This window comes from Onychostoma macrolepis, chromosome 13 (genome assembly GCF_012432095.1).
Source record: "Onychostoma macrolepis isolate SWU-2019 chromosome 13, ASM1243209v1, whole genome shotgun sequence".
In the NCBI taxonomy this organism is placed as follows: domain Eukaryota; kingdom Metazoa; phylum Chordata; class Actinopteri; order Cypriniformes; family Cyprinidae; genus Onychostoma; species Onychostoma macrolepis.
In genome coordinates, this window is record NC_081167.1 from 19,637,824 (window position 1) to 19,658,413 (window position 20,590).

General features: G+C 36.7%; 1 protein-coding gene across 2 annotated transcripts in view; it reads right to left on the reverse strand.

Annotated features, from left to right (window-relative positions):
• Nucleotides 1–20,533, reverse strand: part of wdfy4 (WDFY family member 4) — a 43,987-nt gene extending 23,454 nt beyond the window's left edge. The window contains exons 1-33 of one of the 2 annotated variants that reach the window (XR_009273927.1): nucleotides 19,968–20,533; nucleotides 18,931–19,176; nucleotides 17,508–17,619; nucleotides 17,078–17,184; nucleotides 16,576–16,728; nucleotides 16,143–16,332; nucleotides 15,382–15,571; nucleotides 14,106–14,266; nucleotides 12,733–13,194; nucleotides 12,534–12,635; nucleotides 11,990–12,180; nucleotides 10,023–10,588; nucleotides 9,724–9,814; nucleotides 8,518–8,732; nucleotides 8,322–8,404; nucleotides 7,965–8,184; nucleotides 6,941–7,017; nucleotides 6,474–6,692; nucleotides 6,203–6,381; nucleotides 5,587–5,818; nucleotides 5,351–5,502; nucleotides 5,153–5,264; nucleotides 4,850–5,040; nucleotides 4,616–4,768; nucleotides 2,739–2,809; nucleotides 2,415–2,576; nucleotides 2,162–2,253; nucleotides 1,947–2,037; nucleotides 1,641–1,843; nucleotides 1,363–1,535; nucleotides 1,132–1,254; nucleotides 571–732; nucleotides 276–455 (exon numbers count right to left, since the gene is read on the reverse strand). Coding sequence is in view for 1 of the 2 variants with exons in the window: in XM_058795838.1 (XP_058651821.1) it covers nucleotides 276–455; nucleotides 571–732; nucleotides 1,132–1,254; nucleotides 1,363–1,535; nucleotides 1,641–1,843; nucleotides 1,947–2,037; nucleotides 2,162–2,253; nucleotides 2,415–2,576; nucleotides 2,739–2,809; nucleotides 4,616–4,768; nucleotides 4,850–5,040; nucleotides 5,153–5,264; nucleotides 5,351–5,502; nucleotides 5,587–5,818; nucleotides 6,203–6,381; nucleotides 6,474–6,692; nucleotides 6,941–7,017; nucleotides 7,965–8,184; nucleotides 8,322–8,404; nucleotides 8,518–8,732; nucleotides 9,724–9,814; nucleotides 10,023–10,588; nucleotides 11,990–12,180; nucleotides 12,534–12,635; nucleotides 12,733–13,194; nucleotides 14,106–14,266; nucleotides 15,382–15,571; nucleotides 16,143–16,332; nucleotides 16,576–16,728; nucleotides 17,078–17,184; nucleotides 17,508–17,619; nucleotides 18,931–19,176; nucleotides 19,968–19,988 (5,682 nt within the window). In the remaining variant the exon portion in view is untranslated. The remainder of the gene's footprint in view (nucleotides 1–275; nucleotides 456–570; nucleotides 733–1,131; nucleotides 1,255–1,362; nucleotides 1,536–1,640; nucleotides 1,844–1,946; nucleotides 2,038–2,161; nucleotides 2,254–2,414; nucleotides 2,577–2,738; nucleotides 2,810–4,615; nucleotides 4,769–4,849; nucleotides 5,041–5,152; nucleotides 5,265–5,350; nucleotides 5,503–5,586; nucleotides 5,819–6,202; nucleotides 6,382–6,473; nucleotides 6,693–6,940; nucleotides 7,018–7,964; nucleotides 8,185–8,321; nucleotides 8,405–8,517; nucleotides 8,733–9,723; nucleotides 9,815–10,022; nucleotides 10,589–11,989; nucleotides 12,181–12,533; nucleotides 12,636–12,732; nucleotides 13,195–14,105; nucleotides 14,267–15,381; nucleotides 15,572–16,142; nucleotides 16,333–16,575; nucleotides 16,729–17,077; nucleotides 17,185–17,507; nucleotides 17,620–18,930; nucleotides 19,177–19,967) is intronic. The other variant, XM_058795838.1, reaches the window with a different exon arrangement.
• Between the last annotated feature and the right edge of the window lie 57 nt (nucleotides 20,534–20,590).

The following is a 20,590-nucleotide window of genomic DNA, read 5'->3' on the forward strand; positions in this document are numbered from 1 at the left end:
GCAGTTCCTTTTATTATTAAACAGTACTTAAAAAACTAACAGTATAGTGTTTATTATAATTATTAAAATTAAAAAATAAATACATTATAATTCATAAATAATATTAAGTAACTTATAATTGTAATTTATGTTATGACATTATTTAGTATTGTTATTAGTATTAACAACATTAATGTATATAGAATGCTTAATGAATTATAGATAAACAATATTGTAAAAAAAAAAAAAGAAGCGTTATTTGAATTATTAAAATGTTAATATTTTTCATCCCTTACCTCTAGCAGTTGTATTAAAGGATGAAAACCATCTTTGACAGGAATGTTAATGAGGCTGTCCATCAAGAGGATGCGGATGAAGTCACACACCTGCTTCCTGCCTGGGTGGGAGGGACGGAGCAAGGGGGGCTCCCCCACTACTTCGCCACTTTCTTTGATATCCTGGACACCTGTAGAGCTCTGTATGAGAAGCAGAATATCACTTCTGTAAACTGCTTGCCTACGAAGCAAGAAAATGTCTCTTGGGTATATTTTTAAATTGCATAGAAAAAGGTACAGTCCCCAAAAGTCTCACCTCTGGGGTTTCAAAGGGGAAAACAGCACTGGCCAGTGAAGTAAGAAAATCAGGGGAGGTCCAGAGAGGATCTTGAGGAAACAAACTGTTCACCAGGCAGAGAAACTGCATCACACTACCCGGGTAATGAACTTCCCAGCCATCTGCACTTCCTGCTACAGGCTTTTTAGAATAATACAAATACACAACCTGAGGAAATCTGGTTTTACTGGTCTTGCATCAATGACTGTGGCGACACAGATAATGCCTGTATGTAACTAGATTATGCAACCTGTTTCCAATAAGTGACTGTAATCATGTTAACTGCCTCTTAAAGAATATGTACAAGATTACATCCAGCAGACATGCAACTGTCTGTCTATTACAGTATTGCCTTTTTTGAGCACTAGGTGGTGCAATCCCTTATTTTGTTTTAAATGCTATCCAATTCCAACTTCTATAAAATCTGAATGTTATCTCTAAAAGTATATGGCAATGGCAATGTTATTTATATAGCACTATTTACTACAACCAGAGTTGACTTTGACTTAAAAATAACCACAGTAATTTAGACACACTTACCTTGGTAATGATAACTTTAACCAACTCTAAAAGAACACAAGCAGCATCTGCACATAGTTGAACGCCCTCAGATCCATCACTGCAGCTGTCAATCAAATTCTGAAGCATCATGTCAACATCCACCTGCCATCCAAAAGACAAAGCATAGTATAAACTTTCTCATAATTCATCACAACCATGAAATATACATGCAGATACAATATGACATATCAGACAATTAGGTAATGTGACCTCTAACTGCCCAGCAGGAACCTGGAAATCAGATTTTCCTATAAGCAGTGCAGCGAGAGCTCCATAAACTTGAGGCAGGTGGATGTGCTTGACAATAAGCTTCTGCAGAACATCAAACCCCCGACAGATACAGCTCAAACATTCAAACGACCATGAGCGAGACTTCAAATTATCTAAAACAAATCAAAAATCAATTTTGTTACATTATTGTAAATTGTTGCAGTGCTGTATATACCAATCACAATGACGGTACTTTTTGCAATTTCATCTGGAATTACCTGTGATATTGGTGGGCATATCCATGGTCTCTACTAATGTTCCTGGTGACACACCCTCTCTGAATTTGGCCAGGATGTTTGGATATGATAGGAAGTGAGTAAGCAGTGTGAGCACCAGCAGCACTGTACTGGTGTGGATGTGGCCCTGTAAGAACAGGAGGAACCAATCGGATCCCAATGCGAAGAATACCTCTTCCTGTTTACTGTCATTTAAGAAACACAGGATTAAATTATTTGTCAGTGGGTTCATAGAAACAAGAATAAAGAGAGCAAGACTGTGTTGTTAGATTGCTAAACTTGACTCACATGCTTGAAGTGTTTGAGATGATTAGAGAAGACAGCATAGAGAGCAACTGGTTCCTGATCCAAACTGATCTCCCAGGAGTCTGACTCCAGCCTAGAGCCACAAAGAGTTTAAAGAGCATGTAAGGAGTGCGCTTCCCTCAAAAGTTTCAAGCTTTTGGAACAGAGCACAAATCTAAAATCGTAAACAAGTGAATGTTTATTGCAAAAATTTGTACCTTGTGATTGATCATCAAAATCCAAATCAGTGAAAGTGCTTTTCTCGTTCAAAGTCGGAGGCAAAAGACTATGAACTAAGAAGAGTCCAAGCCTGATTGAACAAACAGGAATGTCAAGAAATCACACTTGAGTGAATAAGCATTATTAATTCAGTGTCTTAAATCTTTGGCGATTTTCCCAAAATTGTCTGATAATCAATAATGCAACAATTTTTTTCAATTTAAAAGAGCCTATCAAAGTTAATAAACATGCCTCTTGATGTCTGTGGTGTTGAAATGTTCCTCGAGGAGGGATTTGATGATGGCGCAGATGACTGACACCTTCCTGCGGGTCACACTGTTATCATGCAGCAGGATCAGGAGTTTGCTCATTATGTTGAGTCTATGCATGACTTCAGCATTCTGTTGACTCCCACTGGAAACAAACTCACAATCAGAAACATGTATCCACAGCAAACAGCACTGGCATGGTTGCATGATTGAAAAACAGGAAGTGAGCCATGTGTTTCACATCACTTTATGCTGCACACTAAACATAAAAATCACAACAACGTGACATCAGTAGCCTACAGCGTACCTTGACTTCAGGATATCAACAAAATGATTTAAAACACAAACGTCAAGATTTTCTGGAGCACTCTGCCACACCTACAAGAAAAAGAAACAAGAAACTTGAAGAAATGACAATACTTTTGTAATTTCACATTAGGGGTGGGTGATATGGCAAAAATATCACATGACGATTTTTTTTTTAGAAATATCACAATTCACGATTTTATCACGATTGTTTGTCATGTTGGTTTTTCTATTTTGCAAGTTGTTTGAGTATTACAGCTAAACTAATTTTCCTATTATAAAGACAAAGCCTTTCAAAGTAACAAAATATAAAAAAGAATGGTGGATATTTAGGCCAAAGTGGGCAAAGATAAAAATCTTTGTCATTAATTTATCTTTGTTATTAAAAAATGAGAACAAAAATACACATTACAAATACACATAATATACAAATTAAAACAAAACGTGTTTTATTTTAAGGTACAATAGGTGTATTTCTCTCAACTGTTTACTTTCATTTTAGACATAACTAACTGAGCCTATAGATAAACCTTGTGTGTTTTGACAGTAGTAGCGCAAAAGATAACTTAGTTCAGTAATGAGACGCTGTTTAACAGGCTTTTTAGTGCTTCAGGGGGAACAGGCTCAGAAAAAGCGCATGCCAGAACAGCACATGAATGAAACGTTTAACTGCCAAGGCTTTAAAACGCATGCAAATAATGTACTTTTGTGATTGTGAATAAGTGCAGTGTCCCGTGAGAGTAACTCTACCACGGAGTTAACACTGATGTAAATGTGGCGTTGTACAGTATATTGATACGGCGGCATCAGAACTGCATGTGATAGAATGTGCGCTGTAGCAGGATACTACGATATTTCTTCAAAAGTAGATCGTGGAGACATTTTTACACAACCCTATTTCACATCTTGCGAAACAACAGAAAGCTAGAAACAAAATTAGCAGAGTTCCCTCTGAATTTTCCTGTGAGTTTTTAGAATGGCGCTAAAATAAGGACTGTAGTAAACATTACTTAAAGAGACTTTCCCCTTTTTCCCCAACATTAATTATGCACAGTCACATCTCAAACATGACTTCTGCAACTGCTGTGTGCTTTAAAAATGTACAATATGTACACTACCGGTCAAAATTTTATGGTCAGGAAGATTTTTTTTTTTTTTTAAAGAATTTAATTGCATTTAGCAAGGACACATGTACGGTAACTGACCAAAAACAGAAGTGACGATAAAGACATTTATAATGTTACAAAAGATTTATATTTCAAATAAATGCTGTTCTTTTGAACTTTCTATTAATTAAAAAAATTCTGAACTTCTTAAAGATGTTTTTGACTTCAAAAACTAAAAATTCAAAAAAATCTTACAGACCCCAATTTAAATAATAGTGTAACTTGCTAAAAACATTTCTATATTAAGAAACTGTTCATTTAATTGCACATCATTAATCAAGCATATACACTTGCTTCCTTGTTTTGCATGCAGGAAGTACTGTTTAGCACTATTTTTATACAGGCCAGCTCACATATTCAATAACTGAAAGGAAAACTAGAAACAGAACATAAAATAAACCTGTGAGTGCAGTCATCCTGCAGCTCTTAAAAGTCAATTTCTATGTGCCATCTTATTAGATCTGCAGTGGCTTTCAACCTTCACAACAACACCACTCCAAGTATTTGAAGAATGTTGTCACTAAATATAGACTTAGCCATGACCAGATTTGCTTTGTAGTGGCAACCAAGTTAGCCTCCCGGGTTAGTCTACAAACCGTTAATATTCTATTTATATTCAGTTAAAGTCATTCAGAATGCTATTTCACTCACCAGAGCAGAAAAATAGTGTAGCTAGCCATAAAGAAATGTACCATACAAATCTAAAACTTACCTCAAAGTCACAGAGGATGTCCTGGAAGGCAGTGATGTTTGGAATGCGAACAGCGACAAAGCCCAGCTCCATTGTGCCCACTATGGCCATGATGAGCTGGAAAATCCTGCTGCTGATCAGCTGAGACTTCATCTTTAGCAGGAAGGACAAGAGCTGAAAACACAAAACAAATCAAATCTGCAGCTTGGATTTATTATACTTCAAGTCTTAACTTACTTTATTTGACAGCACTACCTTATAGCCATTGGTTCGTTTCATCTCCTGCTCCATTGCAGGATTTGTCTCTAAAACAGAGAGCAGAACTTTGACAGCAGCATACAAGGAGCTGTCATCTGAGGCCATTGCCACCAAACTCAGAATGGCAGCAGGTCCACCAATGAACTGGAAGCTACTTGCAGCACTGTATGACTTGAATGTCCTGACACCTGTAAATCAAGGTGTAAAATCAGCCTTTAAATGAAATGTTCACTACGAAAACAAAAATGCAATTTTGTCATACAGCAAGCATTTTAGAGAAGTAGCTAGTAGACTTTTTACCAAAACAACCAACCAGGGCTGCCCCAATTGTCCGAGCAGTTCCACTAAGGTGCTGACTGATGTTATGAGCCAGGAAGATAGGAGTACAATTATCACGTGATGTAATCCCCATCTGTGATAAAAAATAATGGAAGAGTAACTTAAGATTTAACAATCAAAATAATTCAATCCACGAATAAAAAAGGAAAATTAAAGCACCTCTTTGGCTATAAGGCGACAGTCCACCTCGTTGTACTGGTCTCTAATATCTACTACTGTAGTGATGGTAGACACTGTCATGTTTATGGCAAAGGAAATCCTCTCTGGGGAGACCATCCTGATTTGGGACACTGGAACATCTGTCTGGCCTCCTAATTAACATATGTACTTGTGTGAATACAGATTTCGATAAAATACAGAACTGTTTTTAGACAGAGAAAAGTAAACTTTCTCACCTTGGGCATTGGGAGCAAGGTAGTTGCCAATATATTTGGTGCCTTGCCCATAAATATTCTCCACCTGATCAGAACTCAAAACTTCTTCGAACAAGTACGTAGGACCGACCCGCCAGACCAGAGCCGCGTGCAGTTTCCATAGAGATGGAGTGCCAATAATCCCACACACGTCAATGACTGCAGAGGGATCCATCGATATGGACTGACCGGGAAATGGCTGAATGTATTTGATCTGCAAAAAGAGCAACAGAGACAGATTTTGTCAATTAATGCTGACTAACATTTATTCATTTCGGCAGGAGCTTTTATCCAAAGTAACTTAAACTGCATTCAAGGTACACATTTTTCAGGTTCTTCACTGCCTGGGAATTTAACCCATGACCTTGGCGTTAATATATAAAATATATTAATAATATATAAAAAAATATATATATTTTAAAATGTCACAATTTTACAATATTACTATTATTATATTTTTGATCAAATGAATGCAGCCTTGTTGAGCATAAGGGACTTCTTTGCTAAACATTGAAAAAAACATTCTGACCCCAAACTGTTTACAGTATTTTACAGTATGTCATTCAAAACGATCCTTAATATAAATTCCTGCACAAACCTTTGCTGTTCCAATGGCTGTTGCATTAAGATAAACAGTGGCTAAACAGCTCTTCTTGATTCCTTTGGCCATAACCAGACAAAGATGGTGCCATTGCCCTGGTATCAGCTGTTTGGAACATTTGAACCGCACTGAGGATGGTAGCACACTGGGAGTCTGCTCGTCTGGCTCCATCATGTCTGTAGAAAAAAATACATACTGTAAATAACACATGCCTAAACTAGTACAAAATAAGTGTAAATAAAAAGTAATCTGAAGAGAAAGTTTTCACCTAAGAACTGATAAGGTTCCTCCTCAGTGGAGATCACCAAGCAGCCGTCGGTGGCAGAGATACTGACAGACAGGCAGCTGAACTGCTGCTCAGCACGAGACATGTGGCGCACTACCGTGAGCAGACGCACAGGGTGGGATTCGCAGGCTGAGCTGAACCTACAGATCATAAACCAGCAGGAGAAAGACAGGCCGGCTGAAGGAGGGAAGCCTCTGCAGTCTGCAGAGATAAACAAGAGGATATATAAGAAGAACAGGATCTGTATATTATAAATGCATAAATGTGTAAATGGGACCTTTCTGATGCAGATAAATCAATTTGGAACCAACCGTTTATTAGTTTATTAGTATATCAGATTTTCATACCAAAATAATTTGTTGTAATTATAAGTCTAATGTTTTAGATGGGGTTTCTATTTGAATCTCAGATTATTTTATGCAACAATGTAATTCTACAGATTTTCTTACCAGTGCCCAAGCCTCCTGTAGAGATAAAATCTGCACTGACACCTTTTACTGTGGCAAGGGATGGCAGAAACAGACATCTGTGGAGACAAAATGGTTATTTGTCATTTAGCACAATAACTAAGGCTTAATTAATATATCAGTAACTCTACTTCCAGTCTCATCTTACATTTGGCAATGATACGGTAAATTTAACCTCTGGTCCAAAACCTGTGGCATTCAACTTTTCTTTTTTTCTGTTTAATTTACCACTATGTTCAATAATTGTATTTTTATATAAAAGTCCCTAAAACATTGGTTCTCAACTTTTTGATTCAAAGGCCCCCATTGCCCAACATAATATTCAAAGAAAATTTCTATTAACAGAAACTTAGTGTGTCAATATACAATATGAATTAACCACAATCATTTTGTGATTCCAGAAGGTTCAAGAAGAGTATGTTAAGTAAAACCAATAGTTATTGAGGGGGAAAATTAGATTTCATTTAACTTTTTTACTTAACTTATATGTGACCCTGGACCACAAAACCAGTCTTAAGTGTCAATTTTTCAAAATTTTGAGAAATATTGAGAAAATCACCTTTAAAGTTGTCCAAATGAATTTCTTAGCAATGCATGTTTTGATATATTTATGGTAAGAAATTTACAAAATATCTTCATGGAACATGATCTTTACTTAATATCCTAATGATTTTTGGCATAAAAGAAAAATCGATAATTTTGACCCATACAATGTATTTTTGGCTATTGCTACAAATATACCCCAGCGACTTAAGATTGGTTTTGTGGTCCAGGGTCACATATAATTGATGTATTGGAATATCAAATATCATAAAAATAATATGAATATCAATTGTTATTCATTTAAATAATCTGAAGGCATCCTGTGTTTTCACTGTATTGTCAAGTTTGCAGGCCCCAGTGGCCCTTTGACCCTTTGCCCCTGGTTGACAACCACTGCTTTAAAGGACACAAATCTGTATTGCTGTAAACCGATTAATTTCTGAGGATATCTGCAAACACATACCCATAGCCACTGTCTGTCATATCAAACTCCACAAAGGAAGGGGAAATGGAGACTCTGTGTGGCTGAAAGCTCCGTGGCGATGTGATGGAGACAAGACTTATGATTCTATGAAGAGGAACTACCGTCCCACTGTCTGAAGATGTTTTCAGTAGACTGAAACTTCTTTTCATTGCCTTTTTCAAGGATTTCCTCTTATCCGCTTCAGAGTCTTTTGTCTGGTCTACAATAGATAACAGAAAATTATGAAAATCTAAACAGTCTCTTCAATCAAAAGATGTAACAATATGATCAATTTTTTTTTAATGAAACAGGAAGTAATCCAAAAAGGAAGTCTGTGAGGACTCAGAGGAACTGTACTTGTGTTGTTGGCCACTTCACAAGAGACAGAAAGCCGATTTTCTCCACTGCACATCAGAGGATCTCCTAGACACAGGAAGCGCCTAAGATAAAGCACACTATTGTAATGCCATACAAAATATGTAAACCTACATTCATCATATCATGTATTCAACATTTTGTCATGAGGAATGCGTGAGCATCTGCTTATGCTGACCTGAGGCACTTATGATCCATGGACTGAGATGCAAGTTTCTCAAGGATCCGTACTATGGGCAGATGTAGCGAATGGGAATTGTCGATAAGGATATGTTTGCAGTGAGTCAGCAATGTGGACAGCAGACCAAACTCACACATGATCTGCCTGTTTCTTTCTGACTTCACCAGAGTCTGCACATGATGAGCCACAGCCAGCTGTAGCTCTTCAGACAACTAAAGGAAAGAATGTCTGCAATTATTGTAGTATATGCTCAAAAACAAACATATATTTTTAAGTTTTGGGTCAGTAAAAGAAAATAATACCTTTAATCAGCAAGGATGCATTAAAGTGATCAAAAGACAATAATGGTACAAGGATTTCTATGAATAAAATGCTGTTCTTTTGAACATCATATTTATTAAACAATCCTGAAAACTGTTTTTAACACTGATAATAAGAAGAAATGTTTCTTAAGCACCAAATTAGCATATCAGAATGATTTCTGAAGGACCAAGATTAGAATAATGTATAAAAATAGAAACATTTTAATAGAAAACTGTTCTTTTAAATTGTAATAATATGTGACCCTGGACCACAAAACCAGTCTTAAGTCGCTGGGGTATATTTGTAGCAATAGCCAAAAATACATTGTACAAAATTATTGACTTTTCTTTTATGCCAAAAATCATTAGGGCATTAAGTAAAGATCATGTTCCATGAAGATATTTAGTAAATTTCCTACTGTAAATATATCAAAACTTAATTTTTGATATGTAATATGCATTACTAAGAACTTAATTTGGACAACTTTAAAGGCGATTTTCTCAATATTAATATTTTTTTGCACCCTCAGATTCCAGATTTTCAAATAGCTGTATCTCACCCAAATATTGTCCGATCCTAACAAACCTTACATCAATGGAAAGCTTATTTATTCAGCTTTCAGATCATGCATTTACAAAAATTGACCCTTATGACTGGTTTTGTGGTCCAGGGTCACATATGTAATTTTAATAATAAAAACTTTTTAAAATCTTACTGAGGCCAAACTTTTGTACGTTAGTGCACATTTTGCTGGACTGACATAAAAAAAAACTGCATTTTGAAGTGGACGTGTCTATGCTGTTTATTTGTTCATTTAATCCAAAGCCATAATTGCCTCTTAGTCATTACACCAAATACAAATTATGTAGAAGATATGAACATGATTGGGGTTTTACTTACACAAGGGTCACTGGAACAGTAAATACTAGGCAGAAGAATCATAATCAGCTTAACAGCTCCAGGATGAAGAATGGTGAGGTCATAGTAAGCCCTGAATAAACAATGACATGTTTAACAATCATAGACCGAAAAAGCAAAGCAGAAACTGTTGATTTACTGATTTTCAGGTCTAGACATCTATGCTGTGCAGTTTATCTTTTTTGGAATTATTTATATGTAATTGTCCAGACAAAACTCAAAACAAAACAAAACAAAACCAGACAGTCTATAAATATATACATTTGATTTAGAGTACCTACCTCCCAGAATCTGATGACTGATGATTTAATGCCTCATCCTCATTGGATGGCTCCCCTGTCCTCTGACTCTCACCAGTCTCATTATTATCCTGCAATCCTATGCATGGATCTGCAGCCAAGCTCACACCGGTAGCAAATTGCTCCAGGAATCCCAGCAGTTTAACAGAGTCTCCTAAAGGTGGTGGCAACTGAGGTTCTGGCCTCTCCGCCGCCTCCACAAACTGTTGGAAAGTCCTGCAGTCTGAGCTTTCTTTGTCTGTTTCCATTGGGACACCTCTCTGGAAACAGCCCAGCTGCAGCATGGCATCACCCAGCTTCTCGCAGACTCCGGTCGTGTGGAAAAAGTGGGCATTGACGGGGTGCACGTGCACAGCTAGGGCGAGGGTGTGTAGGGTGAGGAGCAGCAGCTCAACAAGGCTCTGGCGGCTCAATGAGGCCCACGGTCCCATTGGTGCCTCCAGCAGAGATCCTTCCATGTCCACGACTATGGAGAGCAGGCCAGTAAAGCCTCCAGAAGTGCGGAATGCATTCCAGCTGTTTGGGTTTTCCAGAACTTTCATGATAGACTGTCCAAAGGCAAGGTACATGGGATTATTACAAGTACACTAATGGGGTTGGTAAGGTTTTGATCACTAAGGCTGTATTTATTTTATTAAAAATATGGTAATTGTGAAATATTATTACAATTTAAAAGAACTGTTTTCTATTTTGGAAAATAAAATGTAATTTATTTCTGTGAAGGCAAAGCTTAATTTTCAGCAACCATTACTACAGTTTTCAGTGTCCCATGATCCTTCAGAAATCATTCTAATATACTGATTTACTACTTAGGTAACATTTCTTTTTATTATCAATGTTGAAAACAGTTGTGCTGCTTAATACTCTTGTTGAAACCATGATACTATTTTAGGATACTTTGATGAATGTAAAGTGCAAAAGAACAGCATTTATTTAAAATAAAACATTTGCAACATTATAAATGTTTTTAGTGGTACTTTGATTAATTGAATACTTGCGGAATAAAACTATTAATTTAAAAAAGATGTCTTATTGACCTCAAACTTCTCAACAGCAGTGTACTTCAGATGTAAATGCTTTTCAATCAGCAATATCACTGGAATTAGTTACTAGGTTTTACTATGCCTATAACCAGGATGTGTTCAGAATATCTGTTTGGATATAATGCATCACTACGAAAAGGGAAACGGGAGGGGTCTCCTGTATCGAAGAGCCTAGCACAAAATGGATTAACCCTTATTCAATCTACCATGCTAATACATCAAAGAGCTAATGTGTCATAAAATGAAGCCCAAACCTAATTAGGACCAATAGAAGTAATCAGAATGGCTTTGACACATTTCACAGAATGGTCGGGGTGAATCCAATTGTCAGCAGCCTTAACCCAGTTACACTTTAATGGTCTGCAGGTTAGTATTCCTGTGCTTGAATCTAAAAAATGGACATGTACAGTAACTGAATAATAGTTATGCATAATTGGATTTCTCTCACAATCTCTGATCTGATATTCCTCATAATTTTGTGTGTATCGCACCACAAGGCTGCAAGCTTAATCAAATGAAGCTTGAGTTAACAGCTAACAGTATATTAGCAAATCAATCTGAATTTGGCTATAATGGAATCAGGCTCCCAAAAGCTGATATAATAAATTCACCGGCTCATTATGCTTTAACCATGTTATAATTTGTTAGAATTAGGAATGGAAGCTGAATTTACAGACAGGTACATGATACCTGAGCTCAGTTTAGTTTTAGTAGGAGTCCTCTCAGTTATAATCCAATCATGCTTTGGAATAAACTGTGACTTGTATTTCAACGTGTTTACATGCGTAAGAAATCAGGAAAAACCAGGAAGTCATAAATACATATGGAAAACCGCCCTTTCAGCAGGCATATGTGACTCAGCATGTGGGTTAGCCAAAAATAAAAAGCAAGCAATGGAATAAATACCTGTAAGAGATCCTGTTTGAGTCTGATCTCGCTCTCAGTGGAGGAGCAGAGGGCTCCGATGGCGGTGCTCATGTATTCCTCGGGATTGACCTCCGACAGCTGCTCCAGGATGCACAGAGCAGGACTGCGGAACTGCTCAACATCCAGAAAGATCTTCACATAGGGAATCATCCCTAAGTCTCTGATGAACACTATTAAATCAAAGAGAATGATCAGATACAGTATAATGACTTTGGATGTACTGTGGCTTCAAACTCCTTACCTCAAATTGTACACATTTGGCATATATTTTTTTTAATTTATTATAAAAATCATTATAAAAAAGATTTACCTATTTTAATTTAACAGTTTTTAACTTTATTTTAGTTTGTTTTAATTAGGTCCTGCACACTCAAAAAATTGTCACAGTACATTTCACAAAGAAATGACAAGTAACACATTAAATTAAATATACAAACAAACAAAAAAAATACTCCAATACACTTTTCTTTATTTATAACTTAGATTTATATAAGTTGTCATAAAGAAAATTACTTAAACTAACCAGTGTTTCTGACTGACTGGAAGGCCAGGGCTGAAACCACATTTAAAATGTTGGTGGTTAACTTCCTCTCATAGCTGTCAGCCTTCTCCTCAACTTCATTCACTGTCAATAAATAAGATCTCAGATCAGGATCAGGCATCTGCATTTCAAATTGTCTTGTTTTCGTAATTCAAAGCACAGAGAAAACCAAAAGACTTACCAGCAACACCAGCCTTTCTGATTATCTTTGCTCTTCGTTTAAGCTCATACAACAGTTGTTCCATCAGTCCTCCATCACTAAGGACTTCAGACAGCAATCCGCTGTGCATGATGAGCCTGTAGAAGCAGTCCAGAGCTGCGACGTTGAAGGCCTCTGAATAACCCTGCTTCAACACAGCTTGGACCTTTCTGATTGTCTCGTGTGGGATGTAGGAGAGCTGGAGGATAACGGTCTCAAGCAGTTCGAAGAAAATGAGGTGAACAGGTGGCGATTTCTGCCACACACACTCAGCCAGCTGAGCCAGAGACTGCAGAGACCACTCCAGCAGGAAGAAGTTAGCCTTTTCCCAAGACCAGATCATCTGGATGGTGCGCAGGATTTGGCCGCAGATCACCATGTTGCCTGACCGCAAGAAGGAGGACTGGATGATTTTGAAGGCTGTGAGGTTCTTCACTGGCGAACCTGAAGATATAAAGAAAGTCAGGCATGTAGAAAGTAAGGGAAAAAAGAGGCAACTAGCTGAGCATTTATTTACAGATGTTCTAGTCAAAAAAACTGCATGTACAGTGAAGAAAGTGAATAGAATTTGAAAACTATTAAATAAAATAAGCTCCAAAAATTATTTGTACAGCAAATAAAAGCAGCTCCAAAAATGATCTTGATAAATACTGATTTGAGATGTAATTAACATGACTGGCCCAAAATAACTTTGCAGCATGTTTGAGTAGCATAACCTTATATTCATTGACTTTATATACTATACAGTAAATACACAATTTGTAGTTTATTTTTATAACAATTTGTAATGCCATTACTAAAAGTATATAGTGAGACAGCAGCATTATTGATGCCATTATATACATCAATGAGCTCAGCTCACACATCAAGTAACTCTGCATCAAGTATCTATATCACACTTATGTATCACACTTATGCTTGCTGAAGGTGTGTGAAACGGCATGCATTAAAGAAGTTAAAGCACATTTAGAACTATATTAACATTAAAATGCATCAACATATGAAAAAGACTGACTGGCTCTTTGGAAAAAGGTGAGCTGATGTTTATGGCAAATAAATATAGCTGCAGAGGGTAATAAGATTGAATTTCACCCATAATTAAAATCACATCAAAGCCAAATGAAATAAAGGTTAAAAAAGGGGCTGTTTTTCTCTCTCAGGAGTGAGGTGCTCTGGTGGTGATGAATGGAGAATTGCTGTATAGATGAGGAGAATGGATGCAGGGTGGCTTAACTGGGTTAGTGAGGAGAGATACACTTCATCATCCTGGACATAATTGCCTTTTCTGTGGCGTTACCATGAGGTGGTGAAGCAGAGATGCAGAGTGGCACTCACTGTCTATCATGGCGGCTTACCGTTAGTCAGGGTGGGGTCGAACTTGAAGTCTGGTGGTTGGGGGTTGTTCACACATATGGCGACCTTCAGGTCAGCCTTGCCAAAAAGCGTGAATGATGCGATGAGGCCTAGAAGGTCTTGAACGGCTAGGAAGTGCTCCTCTGTCACTTCCTCCTCACAGCTGCAGAAGGGCAAAAATATGTCAATATGTCCTTCCCAAGTAAACACAGTATGAATTAACACAACTGTTTAAATGTTTAGGGTCGGTACAATTGTTTTGGAAAAAAATTTATACTTTTACTTAACAAGGACCTATTAAACTGATCAAAAGTGACAGTAAATAGATTTACAATGTTACAAAAATTACATTTCAAATAAATGTTGTTCTCTTGAACTTTATATAAAAAAATATATTAAAAAAATGCATCATGTTTCCACAAAATTATTAAGCACCACAACTGTTTTCAACATTGACAATAATTAGAAATGCACCAAATCAGCATATTAGAATGATTTCTGAAGGATAATGTGACACTGAAGACTAGAGTAATAACTGCTGAAAAATCAGCTTTGCCATCACAGAAATAAATTATTTTTTAGAATATATTAAAATAGAAAATTTATTTTAAATGGAAACAATATTTCACAATATTTACTGTATTTTTGATCAAATAAATGCAGCCTTGGTGAGCATAAGAGACTTCTTTTCAATACGTCTTACCGCCCTCGACTTTGAATGACAGTGGCCTCATTCACGAAGCAATTTTGCTTACAGTATGTGACGTAGAAGAGTTTTTAACTTGAAAATGTATGGTAGATATAAATACGAACAAAATAATGTTTTCACACAGGTTTTACGAACAAATAAGTGCGTACGCACACTTAGTGAATGAGACCCATTGTTCAGTGAGGGCAGTCCTGTCCTGCAGTGACCCTTGCTGCGAGGAAATGCAGACACAGTGAGTTAGAGAGAGCTGGCATGATCAGTAATGTGATTGAGCTCAATTTACTGCTGATCTCATTACGAGCTCTTTAATTATTGAATTCTGCAGCATTCAAAAAGAAATTTGCAGGAGGAAGAAGCTGAGACTGAGAGGAAGAAAGAGAGTTACAGAAAGGAATGGAAAGTACCTAAGAATGAAGTAAGCAAATGCTTTTTCTGAAGGTGGTGGTCCACCTACTTGTTAATGCATCAAAGACATTTAGTCTTCAGTTGTGTGCCTTTCACATCTGCAATATTTAGTGAGAGTCCCCTATTATTTTTAAGACCCCCCCCAAAAAAATTCATGAATTTACCGTAACAAGATGGCCTGAAAGATGTCATAGCCATCGTTGTTCTCAAATTCTTCAAAAAGAGCAGGGCTGACGGCATAAGAGTCCTTCACAAAGCTGAAAACACTCACGGCCACCTCAGATAGAACATGACCAGAGATGTTCTCACTGATCTTATGCATGTTCTGGATGCAGATCTTCATGCAGTTACTAGCTAAAGAAAACAAAACACCAAAAATAAGCATAAATAGTAATACACTTGTAGTAGTAAGTACCTGAAGTATATACTAACAATTCAAATAAACATCACTAACAATTCAGGAACTAAGTCTCCCTAAATTAGTCTGCAGATTTGTTCTTCTTGTCACTGGCTTCAAGACAAAATGTCCCCAGTTAAACTTTCTGACTTGATTTTCTAACTGAAGCCCCGCCTAGACCTAATGAAGATCTCCAGTAAATAAAACACACGTTATGTAATCAGAGGATTGGGACAACTAGGTAATTCAAATAAGCATCATGTGAAAGTACATCAAAATCATTGTCATCTGATGATCTGCTTACAGTGCCTATATCTATATTTATCCAAAATATAATCATTTTGTTGTTAAAAAAATTGATATTACCTATAATACACTTATTATACCAATGTACTTGTTCAATAAACTAATTGTGAATCATTTTAAACCATTCATTATGAAAAATAATAAGATCCGATAAGAATGCTCTCATAAGATACATTTTTTTGGACAAAGAATGGGCTGAAGCTTGTGTGTGTAGTTGTTGACCTTGCAGTGCAGGTACAGTGTTGTGAGCTTGTGCAGCAGACACTGCTCTGAGCACACGAGACGCCTGGTGTCTCCATAAGGGGCTGCACTGATCCCACAGTAGGGTGAGAGAGATGATCACGCTTGAAAGCTCCTGGGTCTCCAGCAGAACCTCCACGAAACGCGCATGCCTGCACAGCTGCAAGATTACCTGAGCAGAGGTGAAGGTTTAAAGAGACATATTTCTCTTAGTTTGACACCAATGCATTAAATATTTTAGATATGCATGCAAACTTTGTATAAATGGTCATACACTGCAAGAACTAAATCATTTTTTGCAAGCTTGCTTCTGAAACTGGAAGTGCTAACGGGGAAACATTTTGATTCACAAGTTGACCATTTGTGGTGTAACTGATTCATAATATAAAACAAAACATGTCAAAAATGTAAAAACCTGAGTAAGAGTATCTTGAAAAGAGCATTTGACTTCCTCTTCAACATCATTGTGAGAGACAAAGCTCTCTTTTCTGGGAGGCAAAGCAACAAACAGGTACAGACACTTGACTAATGATGCCGGAAGACCTGTCTTGATCATAACGCCAACCTCCTGTTAAAGAACACAAGAACTTCTGGTCAAAACATGGCTAGACGGGTTTTTTCTCTGTCAAACAGAGGAATGCTTTCAATGACAGATCTACTGTAGGCATCTGAACACTGAATTTTGTAATAAAACCATAGCAAGAAAAAGGAATTTTCTAGGCGAAAATAATTATTAATGGTTACCTTTTATACTGAATGGAATATTTTTTACTCAGCAATCATGAGTAAATAATCATGAGCAGCAGAAAGGCTCTTTAACTACATTTTAAAAAATGTGTAGTTATTACTAAAACAATAGCAATGTAATTATGGAGCTGACTGCATAAATATAATATAGGTTTAATAGTAAAACTTACAGAGTCTCTGTTAGACAAAAGAGAGATTGATTTGAGCAGAAGCCATCCTTGGTTGCTTCTGACCTCTGACCTCTGAAACAACTGCTCCAATTCATATCGGGCTTGCTCTATTTTAAACAAAGACATAAAAGCAACAGACAGCATGATTAAAACCATTTGATCTTAGATCAGCACACAACAGATAAGTAAGGTTTTCGATTCCTTCAACACCAACATCCATTTTGAATAATAATTTCAACTAAACACCATACTAATAAAAGAACACAAATGCATCACACAGGAAATAGCAATGATGGTCAACATTATCATGCAATTTATTTTGCCACATGTTTGTGAAATAAAGAAGTGAGCAACTTCCCTTCAAACATCAACAGAACCTCTCACCAATGCCATTGCCAACTACACCTTTGCGAATGTTATTTTTGGGTACCTGCAGGCTTTTCTGCCACTCTCTGCTGTATGTGACAGACAAGAGCTTCTCCGACCTGCAGCGCCAAGCCCTGGAGGTCCAGATCATCAAGGACACCGCTGCTCTCTGAAACCTTATAAAGAGTAAGTGGAATAATTATTTCTGCTATTTAAACATGAACACAATAAATTAGGTTTGATATGTTTATGACATGTTTCTCACAAATGCAATCATATGATAATAGTGAACGGATAGCATAATCAGCACTTATCACAAGGAAGAAACAAAAACATCTAAGCAGAAGATAAATATTTTCATAGCAACACAAGTTTGATTTCCCTAATTAATTATAATTTCAATCCCTACTAAACTGTGTAAATATTTCAACATTCCCAACTTCAATCCCTACTTCTGTGTGACTTTCCAAGCGGATGTGGTGCCTTACTCCTTACTCTATGGTTGGTTAAATCCCAGTAAGAATCCAGGAGTTGTAAGTCAATGAGTCACACGTGTGTAAACCCTCACACATGCACACACACTAAGCCTGTGAGCGTGATTGCATTTCAGTAGGTCATGAGTGTTTGTCAATACAGCAGCAAACTAGACCAACTGACACGTAGTGACAGATCACTGCTGGAATTTAAACAGGAAATGCAAGATTTTAGTTTAATCTGTGTCAGTGTGATGCAATCTGCTTCTGGGGCAAAAATTTCATCCAAAAACTCATGGGCAGCTAATATAATCTAAAATGGAAGTTCTTAAAGAGATTTGATTTCAAGACTTTATATGACCAAAATACATTATAAATCAAGTGTTTAAACACCCTCATATATACACTACCACTCAATGCTTCAGGGTAGCAAAAGTAAAGTCTTGAAATATGCTATTTAAATTAAATGCTGTCCTTTCTGTCCATCAAAGAATACTGTATTATTTTCAATACTGAAAAAATGTGTTTCCACAATTTTTTTTTTTTAAATAGTACGATTATTTTCAACTTTGATAATAATAAGAAATGTTTCTTGAGCAACAAATCAGCAAATTCAAATGATTTTTGAAAGATAGTGTGACCCTGAGGAAAATTCAGTTTTGCCACCACAGGAATAAATTGTTACATGTTAAAATGTATTACTATTTTACTGTTTTTACTGTATTATATCGAATATAATTCTTATATATAATAATATTTTATGATCGAAATATAAAAGGCATTGGGATTTTAAAAATATTTTAAAAAATCTTACCAGCCCCAAACATTTGACCAGTAGTATGTATGTGTGTGTGTGTGTGTGTGTGTTTGTAAAATATATGTATATATATATATATTTGTATATAAACCAAATATATTGTATGTAATAAATCATATTTGAAAGACTGACAATACATAATGTTTGATCAACTGAATAATACATTTTCCACTACTCCTCTCACTGATTTTCTGTACCTGGATGAACAGAAGCAGAAGCTGGTTGAGCTCTAGGTCTCTTTGTTCTGGTGACTGTTGGCTTATAGCACCCAGCTGAGTTAGTTGATCTTTCAGAAGCACCACTGGATCCTCATGTGCTTTCAGGTCCCCATTTGTCTCACCCTGGATTTGGGTAGTTTTCACTTCTATGCTCTCTGAACTCTCCCCTGACGCAGTAAGTTCCCCATTCTCCTTATTGATTCTGTCCATTTCTCCAACTGGCTCCTTAAAAAATAAACAAATAAAAAATAACAATGGGATAATTTTAGGTGAAACACATCAGACATTGTTCTGATTAAACACTAGCAAAAATAATAATAAAATAAAATAAAACATTTTTTAGGAAGTTGCAACAAAGGAATGTACAGTATAAACATTGAACCTGAAGCATCTGCCAATAAACTTTCATTAAAAGGCAAATCTGCAACTGCCTTCTTTCTGCTACCAAAAGACAGCAGTAAGTTGGAGGGTTTTCCTGTAACTTACAATCAGCTCTTCACATGTTAATGGGATCTTGTGATGTCAAGACATGAGCTTGTTTTGCTACAGGGAGGACAATTCACATTCCTGAAGAAATTATATGTTTGCACTGCACATTCCCACCAGGTTATTCACTCAATGGCTAAATACAGCACATGAATGTCATCTCATTGTTTTATTCTAAGCTTTGACCGCGGTAAATATTCTTAATACTCCACAATAGTTGGCTTGTCTATTGCTGAAATGTTTAGACCTGATACAAACAAATTAGTTTGAGAGAAAACAAATCGTGCCATTCAAAGTATCTAGCTAAAATCAGTCAAGCTTCCTTGTTTATTTTTATCTTTATCGTGTTGTCATCCTGGAAGTTGAATCTCCAAGCAACAGAAATGCGTTGAATGCACTTATACAAATGAATTATGACAGCACGCAACCTCACAACATCAGCTGTCAAAATGAGTCTGTTGAGTCCTTTCAAAATTATTATGAACCCCAGGCAAAACTCCAGTTTAGTCAGTCTGTAACTCCACACATACCTGTTGTTTGGTGGGTGGCATCTCAAGTCTTTGCTAAGGCTTGTGTACGTAGACGTATGGCTGGACAGAAGGTTTTCCTCTGGCTTCCCATGTCGCAGCACTCAGCGAGTGGCCGGCTGAGACATGCCTCCTAATCTGGTTGACTGAACTTTGCACAGTATGAAACTCTGACATCAGTGGCGCTTGGTCATGTGCCTTACTTCCTAGTGAAAAAAGCAGAAGGAGGACTTTCTTGCGCGTGTGTGTGTTTTCAACACTTCAACAGACAAAGTAGGAGCAAGTGAAGAAGACTTCATTGAAGCAATACGTCTGATATTAGTTATATTATTTCAAAAAGGAGATTAAAAATCGACCAATCAAAAATGAGTTTGAGGGAACGTAAATGGTGTCTATGCCTTGTGGTGTTCAAACTTAAAGCGATTGCAATTTTCTTCAAATAAACCCTTGAAAATGCTTAAGATGTTGAGTAACAGTGACATCATGTGGTAATTTAAGATACCACAAAAATATTACACTAGACAACATGGAAACTGTTAAAAATAGAAAGAACATTTCTAAAATAAGAACATGAAAATCACCTAACGACTAAACAAAAGTAATAGATTAAACACTCGTACAATTGA